General features: G+C 53.9%; 1 protein-coding gene across 1 annotated transcript in view; it reads left to right on the top strand.

Annotated features, from left to right (window-relative positions):
- The window catches only part of TTLL8 (tubulin tyrosine ligase like 8), a gene marked incomplete at its 5' end in the record, with an annotated part of 68,962 nt that overhangs the window by 2,145 nt on the left and 50,268 nt on the right, over positions 1-16,549 (top strand). Inside the window, 6 exons of the mRNA XM_081311564.1 lie at positions 5,573-5,664; positions 9,013-9,151; positions 9,782-9,855; positions 11,702-11,830; positions 12,191-12,305; positions 12,922-13,044. Of these exons, the coding sequence (XP_081167690.1) occupies positions 5,573-5,664; positions 9,013-9,151; positions 9,782-9,855; positions 11,702-11,830; positions 12,191-12,305; positions 12,922-13,044 (672 nt within the window). The remainder of the gene's footprint in view (positions 1-5,572; positions 5,665-9,012; positions 9,152-9,781; positions 9,856-11,701; positions 11,831-12,190; positions 12,306-12,921; positions 13,045-16,549) is intronic.

The raw sequence follows: 16,549 nt of genomic DNA, 5'->3' as shown, positions 1-16,549 counted from the left end.
TGGCCTCATAAAAAGAGTTGGAAAGAGTTTCCTATTTAGTAAAATGGCTTATATAAAGTTTTTCCCCATAAATATTTGGAGAGATTGATGTGAAATACCATTAGACCGGGAGTTTTCATTTTGGGTAACACTTTTTATTTATTTTGTGGTGCTGGGGATTGAACCCAAAGGTGATTTATCACTGAGGCACATTGTAGCCTTTTTTGTTTTTTATTTTGAGGCAGGGTCTTGCTAAGATTCTGAGGCTGGCCTCAAATTTACTCTCCTCCTGCCTCAGCCTCCTGAGTCACTGGGATAGCAGGTGTGGATCACTGTGCCCTGTTGATTTGTTTTCTTTTCTGAAACATGCATTAAAAGCTATAGATTTCCTTTTTCTTTCCACTTTAGTGGCATGGTAATGCTTTGATGTATCATATTTTCCTTATCATTTACTTCAAAGCACTTTTAAATTTCCACTTGATTTCTCCTTCTTGTTTTATTTTTAAAGTGTGCTACTTGATTTTTGAAGATTTGGGAAATTGTCTCCTCATCCTAGTGTCGTTACATCCTGGTTTGGTTTGGCAGTTGATGGAGAATCCAGGCTTCATCTCATCAGCCCTGTGGAATGTGGCGATGGCTGGCTGGGAAACGCTCCTTGGGCCCCCAGGTGTCCTGTGCATGGGGATGAGGTCCAGGTGGCTAATCACCATGTCCAGATTTCCTGTACTCTATGAATCCTTTGCTTAATCTTCCACTTACTGAAGCAGGTTAAAATATCCCAAAATAATGGTAGATTTTTCTGTCTTTTGCTTCTGTCAATTTGTTTTTATTTAATTTGAAGCTATATTATTAGGTATATACACATTTGGAATTTTTGTACCTTCCTGACAAACTGATTTTTTTCTTTTCTTTTTTTAAGTACCCGGGATTGAACCCAGGGACTTGCACATGCTAGGTAAGCACTGAGCTACACCCTCTAACCTTTTTTTTTTAAAAAAACTTGTAGATGGACACAATGCCTTTACTTTGTTTATTTATTTTTATGTGGTGCTGAGGATTGAACCCAGTGCCTCCCACATGCTAGGCAAGTTCTATACCACTACAGCCCTAGCCCACCCTCTAACACTTTTACTTTGAAACAGGGACTCATTAAGTTACTAAGGCTGGCCTCAAACTTGTGACCCTCCTGCCTCAGCTCCCTGAGTAGCTGAGCAGATTGATTTTTTTTCTTTTTTGGTGGAGTACCAGGAATTAAACCCAGGGCCACTTGACCACTGAGCCACATCCCCAGCCCTATTGTGTATTTTATTTAGAGACAGGGTCTCAGAGTTGCTTAGGGTCTCACTAAGTTGCTGAAACTGGCTCTGAACTAGCAATCCTCCTGCCTCAGCTTCCTGAGCTGCTGGGATTACAGGGGTGTGCCACCAGCCCAGCCTGATAAGTCTTTTTAATGTTATGAAATGTCTCCCTAAATTTTTATTAATGTTCCTAAGTGTTAGTATGTATCTAGATATTTACTATGCATCTCCAAAAGGGACGTTTACTTAGGTAACCAAGTTCTTTTTCCACACTCACTCAAGTTAACAAAAGCACCTTAGTAAAACCTGATTCCCAGCAGATGTCCTTATTTCCCACTTCCTCGCCAGTGTTTGCCCTGGTCAGCATCCGCACGCTGCCTGTGGGTGCTCCTCTTAATCCCCCTCTGGCCTCTGCCCTGTGCTTGCATGACCCAGACTTGCTGCACAGGAGGGCACCTGTTCTGTGGGAAGCCCTGCTTTAGGCTTTGTCTGCCAGTGGCCTCCTGGAGTGCTTGACCTGTCCCTCTGCCCAGTGAGTGTGCCCTGTGCCTAGAGGAGATGTCAGTAGCTCAATGGGGCTTTGCCAAGATGCCTCCAGGGGTGCTGTGTGCCCTGTCCTGCCCAGCATCTGGAGCCAGACAGACCCCATCGTGCCACACTGTCGCTGCTGTCCTGGACTTAACCAAAGAGCAGGCGGTAGCCAGGGTCACCCAGGCACAGAGCACAGCAGCTCTGGAGGTACCCTGGGGCCGACCTCCAGGGTGCAAGGATGGCATGCGGGAAGTGGCTTGGGGCCCTTGGTCAGTACCTGTGTGTTGTGAAGAACACAGGGCAGGGGAGCAGGCTGCAATGCTGAGCCCACAGGACTCCAGGAGGTCATCCTGAACCACTCTCTGGTGGGTGTGACCTGGTGGGGGTGTGAGGTACAACTGCCCCTGTGGCAGAAAGGGCATCTGGGGGCCTCCTACCTCCTGCCTCCTGCCCAACACCGCCCAGCGGGTCGGCATTCTGGATATTTCCTTGAGCCACGCCTCCCACATGGGTGGCTGACCAGCTCAGTGAAAAGGGTCCCTCCCCAGAGGCCTCCTTCAGGCCTTCCCAGGTCAGCGCTTTCCAGGGATGGCTGGTGTGACGGAGGTGTCGGAGGCTGGTGAGGTCTGTTGGTGGTGCTCTCTGCACGTCTGTGCTCACGGGCAGTCAGCACGTTGGGCTGGCCACCATGGTGGTGCCTGGTGGTCTCCACTGGCTCACGGAGCACCCTCTGGTCTTCCCACGCCCTGAGGCCACCTGGGCCTCCCACCCCTCACCCCTCCAGCAGGCCCTGGTCCTCCTGCAGGGAGGGCCCAAGACACCAGGGCCTTTGCCAGCTGTCTCCTGGGGAGCCGAGGGGTCTGATCGGGAAGGGAGATTCATGCCAGGGACTTTCCTGTGTCTCCTGGGACATTCTTGCTCATGGCCTTCCCGGGTTGTGGGGAATCGGCCTCTCTGTGCTGTCTCTGCAGGAGGCGGGCTCCCTGTCCCGACTCTCTCTGTGGGGGAACTGCTGGGCTCACTTTCCGAGCCCAGAGTGGGACAGCCCTGGGGCTGAGCGGACCCTGTCCACCTCTGGAGCAGGCTCTTCTGGTGTTCGTTGTTGCTGCCTGTGTGTGGCCTCACTTTCTTGCCAGTCCTGGCCACATCCAGGCCCCATGGACAGGGTGGCCCTGGCCAGAAGGGGCAGTTCACCGGGGCTTTCCCCAAGGCCAGCAGGCCTGGAGCTTTCCTGCCAGGATAGTATCAAGCCTAGGATTTCGTTTCTGCAGTAGGTAGAGTGTTCTTTACACTTCCTATTTCTTAAGTCTGTTTTGGATTTTGAATTTTCTGGGGAATGTGTTCATTTTATCTGAATTTCAGGTCTGTTGCTGTGAATCCCAGAGTGTCTCCAGATCCCTGACCGTCCCTGGAGCTTCCTGCCTTTTATTGGGGTGGGTGGGGGAGGCACTGGGGGTGATCTCAGGGGCTCTTGACCACTGAGACACACCCCCAGCCCTATTTTGTAGTTTATTTAGAGACAGGGTCTCACTGAGTCGCTTAGTGCCTCGCCCTTGCTGAGGCTGGCTTGGGATTCGTGATCCTCCTGCCTCAGCCTCCCGGGCTGCTGGGATGACAGCTGTGGCCTCCATGCCTGGTGCTTCCTGTCTTCTTGTCAGGGTTCAGCCTCGTCTGTGCACCAGCCTCACCACGGCATCGTCAACTTTACTAGTCCAAACTTTGGGATCGGTTGATCTGCTTTATTATGTTTAAAATGATATCTTTCATTCACGTCTGCTTTTTATTCTTTTCCTACAGTTTCTTCCGGTTTTATTGTGTTCTTTTCACCTGCTTGGGATACACCCTTAACTCATTGTGTTTCACTTTTATTATTTTCTGATAGGTGCTTATACAACTAGAAATTCCTTAATAAGCAGAGCTGGAGACGTCTCACTCAGGATTTGATATTTGGTGTCTGAATTCTGAGTTCAGATGCGCCCCGCCGGGAGCAGCTCTTAAACCTGTGTAGTGTCTGGGAGTGGGTCACACCTCTGAAGGTCATGTTCAAGTCCTTGTCCCCACTGGTCTGTTGGCCCCTAAAATCTGCGCCCGTGACCCCATGTGGCTGGGGCTGTGTTTCCAGGTGATGTTGTGAGACCCTCAGTCCCACTGACGTTCCTCAAGCCTTCCTATGATCCAGCGGTCTTGCTTCATCTCCGCAGAGTGGGTTCCCAGCCCTGGGTCTGTGGAAGGCCCTGGGCCTGCGCCTTGCCTCTGCTCCGGGGCAGCACTGGGAACACTGCCCTGGGTCTGTGGACTGCTCTTCCTTTCCCTAACAAAGCAGAACATTTTGATCTAGAACATTTTGATCCGGTTTGTGGACCCAGCTCCTGTGGTGGATGCTCTCTGGTCCGTCTCAGAGCGTCGCCTACCCGGGTCCTAACGCTCCCTCCTGCGTTCCTGCCATGACCTTCCTGCTCGCTCACCTCGAGTCACTTTGAACGTGACTGGGCACTGGCTTTTCCGCATGGACATCTGGTTCTAGCATAGTTGTGTCCCCACCCCACCCAGCCGCTTTCTCCTTTTGTCGGAGTCGCTTGGCTGGTGGGCATGGATTGTGGGCACAGAGCACCAAGGGAGGAACATGTGGGCAGGGCTGGACTGGTGCCTCCTGGGCGCTCCTTGGGTAGCCAGGGACTGTGGGTCAGGGCGCTTGGCAGTTGGGATGGTCTGGTGGGGCATGAACATTTCAAGGATTCCTCAGACTCGACAAGGTGCCCAGGGCATGGGCGTGATGGCACAGTGGCGGGTGCCAGCATTCCACATTAGGGCTTGGGAGAGAGGGGCACCAGTGGGTTGGGGACGAGGGGTCACTGGTAAGCCCCATGCTCGTGCTGCTTAGAGGGAAGACGCAGGGTGGACCACAGGGGTGGTCTGGGGAGGTGTGGACCCAGCTCACTGCCTCTGTGGAGCCCACCAGATGTGGTATCCAGGAAGGAAGTGGAGAGTGGGGGCAGCAGGGTGGAGGGCTCTGGACTCTGCAGCTTTGGGCGTGTTTGTGGGGTCAGGATCATATAATGGCCACGTGGGTTAGTTTTCTGTCATTGTGACCAAACTCCTGACAAGAATAACTTAGAGGGCAGACATTGCAGCCAGGAAGCAGAGAGAGAGAGAAAGCTGGGCACCGGACCCAATCCCTAAGGGTGGCCTCAGCAGCCCACCTCCTCAGTGGGGTCCCCCTCCCGGTTGTCCTTCAGCTGTAGATGAGTCCATCACCCTCGGATGGAGCCAGAGCCCTTGTGAGCTAACCACTGCCCACAAGTCTCATCTCTGAGCACTTGAGATTCGGAGGAAAGGATGTGGAGTCAGGAAGGGGGGTGTCTGGAGGGGAAGAGGTCACCTGAGCATGCTCTGGGCAGGAGGGAGGAAGGCCACCGGCCCAGGAGGGGCTGAGATGCCGCTCCTCTTCTGGCCACACATTTGAAAGATCCAGAGGATAGAGACTCCCCAGGCCAGAGGGACCAGGGGCAGGAAGGGAGGGCACCAGGGGAGGAGGAAGGAAGTAGTGGCTGGGGAGGAGGTGGCGGGCAGAGGTGCTGAAGAGGGGAGAGGGGAGAGGCTGTGGGGCTTGGGTGCTGGAGCATGAGGCGGGTGGGCACAGGTGGGGACATGCGCTGGGAGGGTGGGCAGTGGGACACCATGGCTGAGCACCCCGTCAAGTCGGGTGCTGTGGTGTGGAACTGGGCGCTCTGTCCTCTGTTCTGATGCTTGTCTCTCTTTTGCAGAATCAAAGCAAGGAGTTTCCCAAGCCTCAGCATCTTCCCCCAAACTGGACAGATACAAAATAGCAAGGCAGTTGACAGAAAAAGCCATCAGGGTAAAGATCTCTGGGACCAGGGGGGAGACTTTCTGAAGCAGGCATCTGTTTTGGAATTTGGAGAGTGTCTGCTGGGCTTGGCGGCCCTGCTGGTGGAGACACTTCCCTGCCCGCTAGAGGCTGGAGCCCCCTGTGGTGTGGGTGTGACCCCATGTCAGTCTGCACACTTGTCCTGACAGGGGGGCCAGGGACATCCCCGCTGCTCAGAGAACCGGCCCTTCCCCCCCAGGGGGCCGACATGGTGATGTGGGTGGGGCTTGGTGCCACAGGAGAGGAACTCTGGGCTGGAGGCTCCTGGGGTTCTGGGGGGAGGGCAGGAAGCCCATCTTCTCCCTCTGCAACACTCACGTGGGACCTAGGGAAATGGAGAAGGTGTCTTGTCCTGTGTGTGGGAAGGCACCACATGTGACACCCCGCCACCGTGAAGCTCAGGTGACCGGGGAGGGACTGCTGCCTGGGCGCTGGTGGTCCTACTCCCAGGGCCCCGCTGGCTGGGGCAGGAATGTGAAAGGCCATGGACACCAGCCACCTGCAGCAGCCTGGTGCCTGAACCTTCCCCTGAGGCACTCACCAGTGCAGGAGCAAGGTGTCGTAGGCTGGGCTCCCAGCAGTGTCAGTCATGGTGAGGAAATTCCATTACCCTCCTGGCCCCAAATCCTGACCACCACGGTGTGCTCTTGTGCTTTCCATCTCTGACCTCTGACCTCTCTGGAATTCCATGTAAGAAGACCGTGCAGCTCATTGATTTTCACATTTTTTTTCCTGAAAGCTTAGAATATATAAGCGTTTAGGGCTACAAATGTTCCTCTAAGTACTGCTTTAGCTGTTTGTCATAAGATTTTATTTTGTAGAATTTTTGTTGTTATTCAGCCCAAAGTATTTCATCACCCATATTACGATTTCTTCATTGATCCGTGAGTTACCTGAAAGCACGGTTCTTCATGTCTGTACTTGAGGGTTTTCTGCAGTTGTACTGTCCTTGTTTTCTAACCTGCTTTGTGGTTGAGAATGTGACACGTGGAGTGTTGTTCCATTGAGCAATGCTTGGGCTTGTTTTACGCCTAACATTTTCTTAATTTGCGTGAGAGTGAGTATACAGCTGTCCATTCACACTCATTAGGGAGAGTCTGTCATTTGACTTGTTCAGATCTTCTGTGGCCTTACTGGTTTTTTTATCTGTGTTCTCTCATTTACTGAAAAACACTTTAAAATAGTCTGATGTAATTGTGGCTTGTCTACTTGTAGGTCTGCCCATTTTTGCTTTATATACTTTCTTGCCCTCATAATAGGTTCACAGAAATGTATATTTCTGGTAAATTGAAACTATTTCAAATTATGAAATGATTACTCTAATAATGTTTATTCGTCTCAAATGCTATTTTGTCTTGTGTATATCCTTTTATTTTCTAACCTAGCTGTAGGTTTATGTTTTTTAATGATCTCTTATAAACAACAGAATTGACTTTTAAACAAAAATGCATGGTCTGTCCTTTAGCCTGAGCGTGTAGTGTACTTGCCTGTAATTAGACTGGATATGCAGCAGGTCTACTGTCTGGTTTCATTTGCTCAGCATATCCTGTTTGTTCAGTTTTCTCTTCTTCTCTTTCTGTGCCTTCTCTTGAACTGATACCGTATGTGCGCGGCGCGCGTGTGTGTGTGTGTGTGTGTGTGTGTGTGTGTTTCTGGGGTGGAACCCAGGGCCTTGTGCATGCCAGGCAAGTGCTCTGCCTCAGAGCCATATCCCAGCCCTGGACCGATGACATTTTTTATTGCATTTCCTTCTGCCTCATGTGATAAGAGTCTTCTACTCATCTACTTTTAAAATAGTTTTTTTAAAAAATATTTTTAATTGTAATTGGACATAATATCTTTATTTTATTAATTTATCTTTATGTGGTGCTGAGGATTGAACCCAGGGCCTCATACGTGCAAGGCGAGCACTCTACCGCTGAGCCCCAGCCCAGCCCTCTTTCCATCTTTTGTGGTTCCTTTTGGAATGGTATTCTGCTGACTTACCAAGATGAGTCTATTTTCTGAAGTTATGCAGCACAGGGCATGGGGTTGAGCAGAGCCTGGCGTGTTCCTTGGGGAGCTACAGGGTGCCAGCCTTCTCGCACTGTCCAGCTCCCCTGTGGGCCGTCAGGCTGCCTGGGCTTACCCAGTGGAGGGCGGCTGGGCCTCTGGCCTTCCTCAGCTATGTGTTCCTGGGGGTGGCACACAGGTCCCTATTGGGGACTGTGCAGTGGTCTTATGCTACATGACCTGCTTCCAAGATCACCTGCATGGAACAGCGTCTGCTGACCGTCCTGCAGTCTCTGGGGTGCAGCCTGGAGGTGTCCACCCAGGGTCTCAAGACTGACAGCAGGCAGGGTGGGCTGGAGGGTCTGCTTCTGAGCTCCCTTGGGCATCATCGGAAGGCCTCCTTGTGGTGTCCTTTCAGCCAGCAGTGGGGAAGGGACAGCTCTGTGGCTGCTGCAGGGCTCTCCTGACTGGTTCCCAGCAGGGCCTGACTCTTCCCTAATTCAGAGTCAATGAACGATGTCAACAGTCCTGGTGACATCCTGACCCTCCCTGTTGCAGGCACCTGTTGGTTAGGGTGGGACAGAGGCCTTGCCTTTGGTGCAGCAGGGGCTCTGCAGAGTTCAACTCAGCATGGCACCTTCAGTTTGCCTGGACCACCAGGACCCTGGTGACTCAGCCCCTCTTCCTGCCTCAGCCCCACTGACCCTGCGCCTGGCAGTGACTGAGTCCAGGCTGTATCTTCCACCTTGGTTCAGGGATGCCCTCATGACTGTCAGTCTGTCTTCTGTTGCTATAACAAAATACCCAAGACTGGGAACTTTATCAAGGAAAGATGTTATTTACCTCATGTATTGGAGGCTGAAACTCCAAGCTGAGGTGGCCCTCTCTGTGCAGCCCCTGGTGATGCCCCCTTTGGCATCACATCACCATAGATGGCATCAAGGTGGGACTGCATGCAAGAGGGAGGACTTGTGGGAAGAGAGGGAGCCAGAGCGGCGGGGGCCAGGTGATCTTTATAACAACTCATTGTGGGAGAGCTAACTTGACCCTGGAGACCTGGGGCAGCCCCCAGTGGCCTAGCCACCTCCCACCAGGCCTCTTGGCACCCTGCACTGGGGACCATGCCCCAAGCACATGAGCCCCTGGTCCCAGCCGTGGGTGAGCCCCCCTGCACAGGCGCCCCCCACACAGCCGTGCGGTATTCTCCGAACAGGAGGCAGGGTTTGCCCTCTGCACAGTCTGCCTCCTTCTGCTTTGCAAACCCCCCTGTGGGGAGACAGACCCCTGGCTCTCTGTGCTTCTGTTAAGTCATGTCTGCCATCTTAGGAAAAGAAGATTTTCTCCATCTATGGACACTACCCAGTGATCCGGGCTGCTCTGCGGAAGAAGGGCTGGGTGGAGAAGAAGTTCCACTTCCTTCCCAAGGCCCTTCCCAGTGTGGAGGTCGGAGGGGAAGGGGCCGCTGGTAGAGTATCAGAGAGGCCTGTGCTTCTGTAGGGGGTGCTCTGCTAGTCTGTTGCAGGGCCGAGCTGTGTGTGGGGATGCCCACTCCTGCTGGGGTCTATTCCATATCTCCACCACCTTCCCAGCTCCCCAACCCAGGCACCCATCCACTGGGCAAGCCCATCAGGGTACTGGTCACTTCTTCACATCACCATGTCCATGCCCAGCCCCAGTGTTCCTCCTCTGGCCCAGCCCCCTGCAGTCCTCAGGCACCCACCATGCCAGCTGCTCCCCCAGGACCCTCTGTCCCTGTGCTGCTCTGCACAGTGTGTCTGCACTAGACAGTCCCAGGGTGTGGAGACTCAGGCCACACATCTCCCCCACCCCCAAGCCCCAGAAGGGACCCTCCTCCACCGCCCAGGTCCTAAGACTCCATCATGCTGACTTCTGGGCTGCCTCCACTGCCCCTCCACATGGGGACATCTGGGCCTCCAGGGCCCCGGGGCCCCAACCCTGGCACTACCCCAGGTGGGTGCCATGCCACGGAGATCAGAGGTGACTGTTCTGTCTGCTACATGACCCTGACGGTGGAGGGGCTCCAGTGAGGTGCCCGGCTGCACCAGCCTGTCTCTTATGCATGTTTTGTTTGCAGATAACAAATGCACTGACATCAAAGAAAACCAAGCAATAGCCCTGGAGAAGATGGAGGACATCCACAGTGTGATGGTAGGCCCACGCACTGGCCCAGGGGCCCTGGGGACCATGCCTCAGCAAGGTCCCTCATGCTACCATCTCCCTGGGCGCACACTCTGGCCCGCACGAGCAGGGACAACAGACCCAGATCACTGCAGATGGGGACAGGGCCTTTGTGGGCCCGGGTTGTGTGGGGCGGTGGGGAGCTGGCTGTGCTGTAAGGCAGATCCTGGGACATGGCCACGCGCCAAATAGGGTCTCCACAAACTCAGCTGCCCGCAGCAGCTGCAGCACCTCGCCCCCACTCAGTGGCTCTGGAGAGGACCCTCCATGGAGAAGGTACATGTGCCTAACTGAAGTTCGGGAGGAGCTACGTGTGGTGCAGATGACCTAAGAATTGAAGTATCCAGAGTATTTATAAGAACTCACAAATCAACCATGAAAAGACAGAAAACAGGCCAGTGTGGCTAGACACCTCAGGAACGGCCAAGGAGCACACCATTCTGAGCTCACAGCATAACTCCAGCTGCACGTGGCAGCCCAGGTACTATCCTGGTCTGCCGTGGAGGAGGTTCTGGAGGCCGGGAGTCCTGTACCACAGGCTGTGCCGGGGGCCTCCACAAGGGACCATCCAGGGCGGCAGACAGGGAGGGAGATGCGCTCACAGCCCAGGCTCCTGTGGGCATGGTCCCCAGGTGAGGTGGGCCACTGAGACCACACAGCCCTGCCCTGAGGCCTGAGTGTCCACCACAGGCTTTTTCAGGGCGTGTACCACTTAGCAATACAGCCTCTGTGCGGCAAAGAAAGAGAGCGGGGGCCTTAGTTCAGGCTGCTGTGACAAGGACCATGACTGGTGGCCCATCTCACAGTTCTGGAGGGTGTTGGCAGGTGATGGACTCCTTGCTGGTCCTCACAAGGTGGGAAGGGTGAGAGTCTCTCCAAGGTCCTTTTATAAAGGCACTGATCCCATTTATGAGGGCTCCACCCCGGTGACCTCATTTCCTCCCAGAGTCTGCACGTAAAACTGTCACCTTGGGGGTGAAGATGCCTGTGTGAATTGGGGAGACACAATATTCCACCTGTGGCACATGGAAGACGGGACACCTCCAGGGAGCACGGCCGCCGGGGTTAGCTCTGCCAAGGACACTTCACCCCGGGCACGGTGGTCACTGCCCCCTGCTGGGTACTTTTAGGCTTCGAAGAGAATTCGTAACAGGATTTAGAAATGAGACTTCCACCCCAAAGTGAGGACCAAAACCATGGACATCTCTCTCAGGGTGGGAAAAGGCCCCACCCTGGAAAGAAGAGTGCCCCAGAGTCCAGCGAACCAGGAGGTCGGGGCGTGGCCGCGAGCCGGGTGGGAGGAGGCCCTAGGCCCAGCAGCCAGGCCAGAGCTGGTGGAGGCCTGCTGCAGGACCCCTCACACTCCCGGCCCAGCCCCGGCCGTCCGCACCCTCGGGCCATACGAGCTGTCTGCAGAAACTGGCCCAGAGGGGCTTCACTTCACCGAGGCGAAGGGGCAGGGGTGATCCGGGGCGGGATTTTAGAGCCTGTTTTCCTCTCCTGGTGTCTCTGCTTGGTTACATTTGAGCACACTCAGGCCGCTGCTGGTCATTCGAAAACCACCGACAGCCAGGGTGGCCGGCCGCAGCGTCGGCTCCGCCCAGACCTCGCCTCCCCCCCAGGGTTCGTGGAGCATCGCGGTCACCCCGAGTCGCAGGTGGCATGTACCTGGGTCCACCACTGGGGCCTTGGGCAGCGAGTGGCCACAGCCGCGGTGGAAGGCCGGCTGGAGCCGTCAGGCCACAGCCCGGTCCAGTCTTGCGTGTCTCGGAGGGGACCTGAGTGGCGGCTGTTGACAGAGGTCTCTTCTTGCCAGTCCAGGTTGGTAAAGAACGAGATGCCGTACCTTCTCTGGACTATCAAGAGGGATGTCGTGGACTACCACAGCCTGACCTATGACCAGATGCTGAACCACTACGCCAAGACCGCCTCCTTCACCACCAAGGTGGGCGGAGCGCGCGGGCCGGCGCCTGCAGGTGGGCGGAGCCGGTGTCAGGTGGGCGGAGCGCGGGCAGGTCCCGGGCCTCAGGGCTGGACCGCCAGCGCCGGGTCAGTGGGCTCCTCCCCAGGATGCCCTACCTCCTGTGGCTGGTCGCTGGGCACCTGCCTGGCTGCCCACGCGCCAGGGCGCCCCTGTGTCTCTTGCTATACCACCACGTGCTCCCAGGGCCACAGCAGCCCCCTCCTCAGGGCACACTGGCCAAGCCAAGGACGGGGGTCCCAGGTGGACAAACAGTCCTCGCCTTGCGGGTGCGGTGCAGCCGGGCTGCCCATGCGGGCCCCTGACGTGCCGCTGTCTCTGGAGATTGGGCTGTGTGTGAACATGCGAAGCCTGCCATGGTACGTCCAGGCGAACCCCGACTCCTTCTTCCCGCGCTGCTACAGCCTCTGCACTGAGAGCGAAAAGCAGGAGTTCCTGGGTAAGTGACGGACTCCCTCCTGGGGCCTGCCGTCCCACCGGCCTAGGGCCAGGACCGCTAAGGAAGGACCACCACGCACTCAGCGAGATCCAATCCAGAGACTTCCGCTGGTCATGCTGGGAGCATGGGAGGGAGGAGGTGACAGAGGCTGCAGAGCTGGGTGTTGGCTGCTTGGCTCTGACCTGGACTAAGTGCCCACTGTGCTGCTCAGAGCCAGAACACAGGACCCACCACTGCGTTCTGCATCTGTACTGGGGGGTGCAGACAAGACCCCGGGGCAGGAGGGCTCAGCCACCTGAGGGTCCAGGGGGTCCAGGATGGGGATAGTGGTTGGGAGACCCCAGAGCATCCTGGAGCTGTAGCAGAAGAGCTTCTAGAAAGATCCCTCTGGCCCTGTGCTGAGACGGGTGGAGATGGGGGTGGGGCTGAAGACAGGACCCGAGAAAGCACAGGGAGGGAAGAGCAGGAGGGGGTGGACAGGGCAGCTGGGGGCAGAAGTGAGGCCCTGTAGGGCTTAGGTGCTGGCTGAGAGTAATGGGGAGCCTTGGCTTGCCCACTGCATCCCCATCCCCAGTCCTGGACGTGGGGAGCAGCTGAGGCCTCCATTTCCTTCCAGAGGACTTCCGGCGCACGGTGGCTTCTAGCATCCTCAAGTGGGTGGTCAGCCACCAGAACTACAACAGAAACAGGTCCAGGAGGCGGGAGGAGGCCAGGCAAAGCGACACTGGCCCCAGGAAAGGTAAGGGCGGGTGGGTGGCACCGTGGTTCTAGGGTCTGAGCAGTCCTGTCCCCGGTGCCCGCGCATCTGGCTCTCCCAGTGATTCTCACTGGTTGGCCTTCCCTGCCTTTACTGGGGGCCTGGGAGGTCATGACCCTCATCCCACAGTGGCACCAGAGCTCACAGTGCCAAGGGTGCTGACTCAGGAGAGGACCACACTCTCCCGCTCCCCCTGTGGCCTACGGACATAAGTGGGTTACTCTGGAAAATTTGTTTCAGCAAATTTTAGCTTCACAGCAAAATTGTGCAGAAGGCACAGGAGTCTCCTATACCCTGCCCACCACTGCCACCCCCGAGAGTGGTGCATTTGTTACAGTCAAAGGCTAAATGTTGGTGTTTTAATGCGTGTATTTGAGCAAACTGATTTGCGAATGTGGCAGTCCCAGGCCACAGGTGGTTCCGGGGGCTCCCAGGTCAGCGGAAGGCGAACAGGGGAGGGCCGTTATGGGGTAGGTGTGGAAGCAGGTTGGAGCTGCTGCCTCATTCGCCTGTCTAGGTGGGATGTTGAAGATGTGTGACCAGCGTTCCCTTGGCCACCTGTGGCTGGCTCAGCTGGCTCCTGGGGCCTTGGTCCCTTTGCTGTTCCATAAAGGTGGTATAGCTGGAGTCCCAGGACCATAGTTTCTGCAGACTGACTTTATTTGCTTGTCCATAGCCCTTTGAGGTCCTGTCCACCATGGGTTGATGGCTGTTCCCTGCAGGGCTGAATAACCTGGCACTCTGGCTTGTTTATCCGCTCGCCCCAAGGGCATTGTGTGATAAAGCTGCAGTGCAGCTCCGTGGGTGGGTCTTGTGGGTATAAGTCTTCCACTCATTTGGGTGAATACCAAGGAGCGCGATGGCTAGGTACTGTGGCAGGAATGTGTTGAGTTCCATGAGAAATCGCCCACTGTGTCCCAGGTGGTGGCACCTTGCCTTCCCACCAGCCTGCGCTCACAGATGTGCTGCATGTCCTTGGTGCTGCAGAGTGGTCACAGCATCACCCGCTATTAACTTCAGCTCCCCAGCCACAGGATGTGGAACATCCTGTCCTGCGTTGCTGGCCGTCTCTGCATCTGCGTCTGTCAGATCCCCTGTCCCATCTTAAATATGGCTGTTGTCTGCTTGCTGTTTCAAGAGTTCTTTGCTGCATTGGATCATTCCGTTACCAAACTGGGAGGTGTTTTCTCCCAGGTGGCCACTTGTCTTCCCCTCTTCTTGACAGGGCCTCTCACAGAGCAGACACATCTGCTTTTAATGAGTTCTGACTTCCCAGTGATTTCTTTCATGGATGGCACCTTTGGCCCCCCATGAAAAGGCGCTGAGACCCCAAGTCGTGTGGATTTTGTTTCTTCTCCTGGGAGTTCTGTAGTTTTCCACTTTACATGGGGCCTGAAACCCTTTGGAGTTAATCTGAGGGAAGATGTGCATTCTGTGCCTGGATTTGGTTTTGTTTGCCTCTGCATTTGGACACCCAGCTGCTCCACACCCTTGGTTGAAAGACTGTCTTTGCCCATTGTTACATCTGCTCCTTGGTAGAGAGGATGACATCTGTGTGGGCCTGTTCTGGACTCTATTCTGTCTACGGATCTCTATGTATTCTGTCCCCAGGACCATGCTGTCTTGACCACAGCGGGCACAGAAGTTGCTAAGTCAGCTAGAGTGAGTTAGGTTAGTTTTTCTCCTTCGATTTGGAGTTGAAGCAGATTCTGGTCTTGGGCCTCTCGGTATAACTTTAGAATCAGTTTGTCAATATTCACAAAATAACTTGATGTGATTTCGGTTGGGACTAAGTATAGATCAAACTCTGAAGAACTGACATTAAGATAATATTGAGTCTTTTCTACTCATGCACACAGCATAACTCTTCATTTATTTAGTTCTTTGAGATCATTCATCACAGTTTTGTGGGGTTTTCCTTACACAGATCTTACACATATGTTGTTATTCTTATTTATACATAAATATTTCAATTTTGGGGGTGCTAATATAAATGCTATTTTGTTTTTAATTTCAAATTCCAATTGTTCATTGTTGTTATATAATAAAGTTATTTCCTCCAGGAGTGTGTGTGTGTCTGTTTTGGATTTTCTACATAGACAATAATGCCATCTGGAATAAAGACAGTTTTATTTCTTCTTTTCCAATCTGTATACTTTTTATTTCCTTGTCTTATTGCATTATCTAGCATTTCCAACACAGTGTTGAAAATCAGTGGTGAGAGAGGATGCCCTGGCCTTGTTCTGATCCCTGCAAGATAGCTGCTGATTCTCACCATTAAGTATGATGCTAGTTGTGCATCTGTGGTGGATATTCTTTTCACATTGAAGAAGTTTTCTTCCTGAGGGTTTTTATCACGAGTGGGTGTTGGATTTGTCAAATTATTTTCCTGCATCTGATCTTTAGCTTTTTTTTTTTGTACCAGGGATTGAATTAAGGGGTGCTTACACTGAGCCACATCCTCAACTCCTTTTAGTATTTTATTTTGAGACAGTTTCACAGGTGCTAAGGCTGGCTTTGAACTTGTGATCCTCTGCCTCAGCCTCCCAAACTGATGGGATTACAGGCATGCAGCACCATGTCCAGCTTCTTTAGTCTCTTGATGTTATCTGTTAAGTGAGATATTTAAGTTATTTAATATGTAGTTGGATGTGACACACAGAGAGACATTCAGAATGGAATAGCAAAAAGACTAGACTCATGACAGATCCAGAAGGAAGAGTCAGTCTGCCTTACAGGTCAGGAGGAGGGTTTCCACACAGAATGTGGATGCTCAACCAGTGTGTGGAGAGCAAGAGCTGGGGCATCCAGGGCAAAGCCTCCACTGGGGTCCACAGCCCCACCTAAGTGAGTTTTGCTCCTGTGGACTTCCTCTCTGTGTCCACCTGCTGTGCCCCTGCCTCCAGCAGTTCAGACTCGGGCTTGTCCATCTGTCTCTCCAGCTTGGAGACGGTGTTTTTGCCTCTCTTCTCTGATAGATCAGGGAAGAGCTGTTAGTTTTTCATGTGCTCAGCTTTTTCATGTGAGAATGGAGTGTGACTTTCATGCATAAATAAAATAAAGGTATGGTGTCCATCTACTAAAAACAAATTTAAAAAAAAAGGAGGAAATCTGAGTGCCCGCGGTCATCTCTGCAGAAGTGTTGCTGGGAAGTCTGTGCCACATCACAGCTGCCCCTGCAAGTGAGTCCGGAGTCCCCCATTGCTGCAGACTCGCCCCAGGGCCAGGAGGGCCATGGTTGTTTTCAGTCAGTACCCACATCCCTGACGCTGCCCAAGAATGGCTTTCACCCTGCACTTCCTGAGATTGAACAGTGGTCCTGAGGCCTGGGGTTCAGAAGGATGTGGTGCTGTGTGATGGACAGGTTCAGGGGCCTCAGGGACGTCTGTGCATGTGCTCTGAGAAGCCGGTAGTGCTGGGGAACACCTACAGTAGCCCAATGTGGTCATATCAGAGTTTTTGAAAAAGTTCTCAAGTAGCATCTCCT

Source organism: Spermophilus citellus, assembly GCF_964194105.1.
Source record: "Spermophilus citellus genome assembly, chromosome: 10".
Classification (NCBI taxonomy): domain Eukaryota; kingdom Metazoa; phylum Chordata; class Mammalia; order Rodentia; family Sciuridae; genus Spermophilus; species Spermophilus citellus.
The sequence above is the reverse complement of the archived record's forward strand: the minus strand, read 5'-3'. Positions and strand labels throughout refer to the sequence as shown.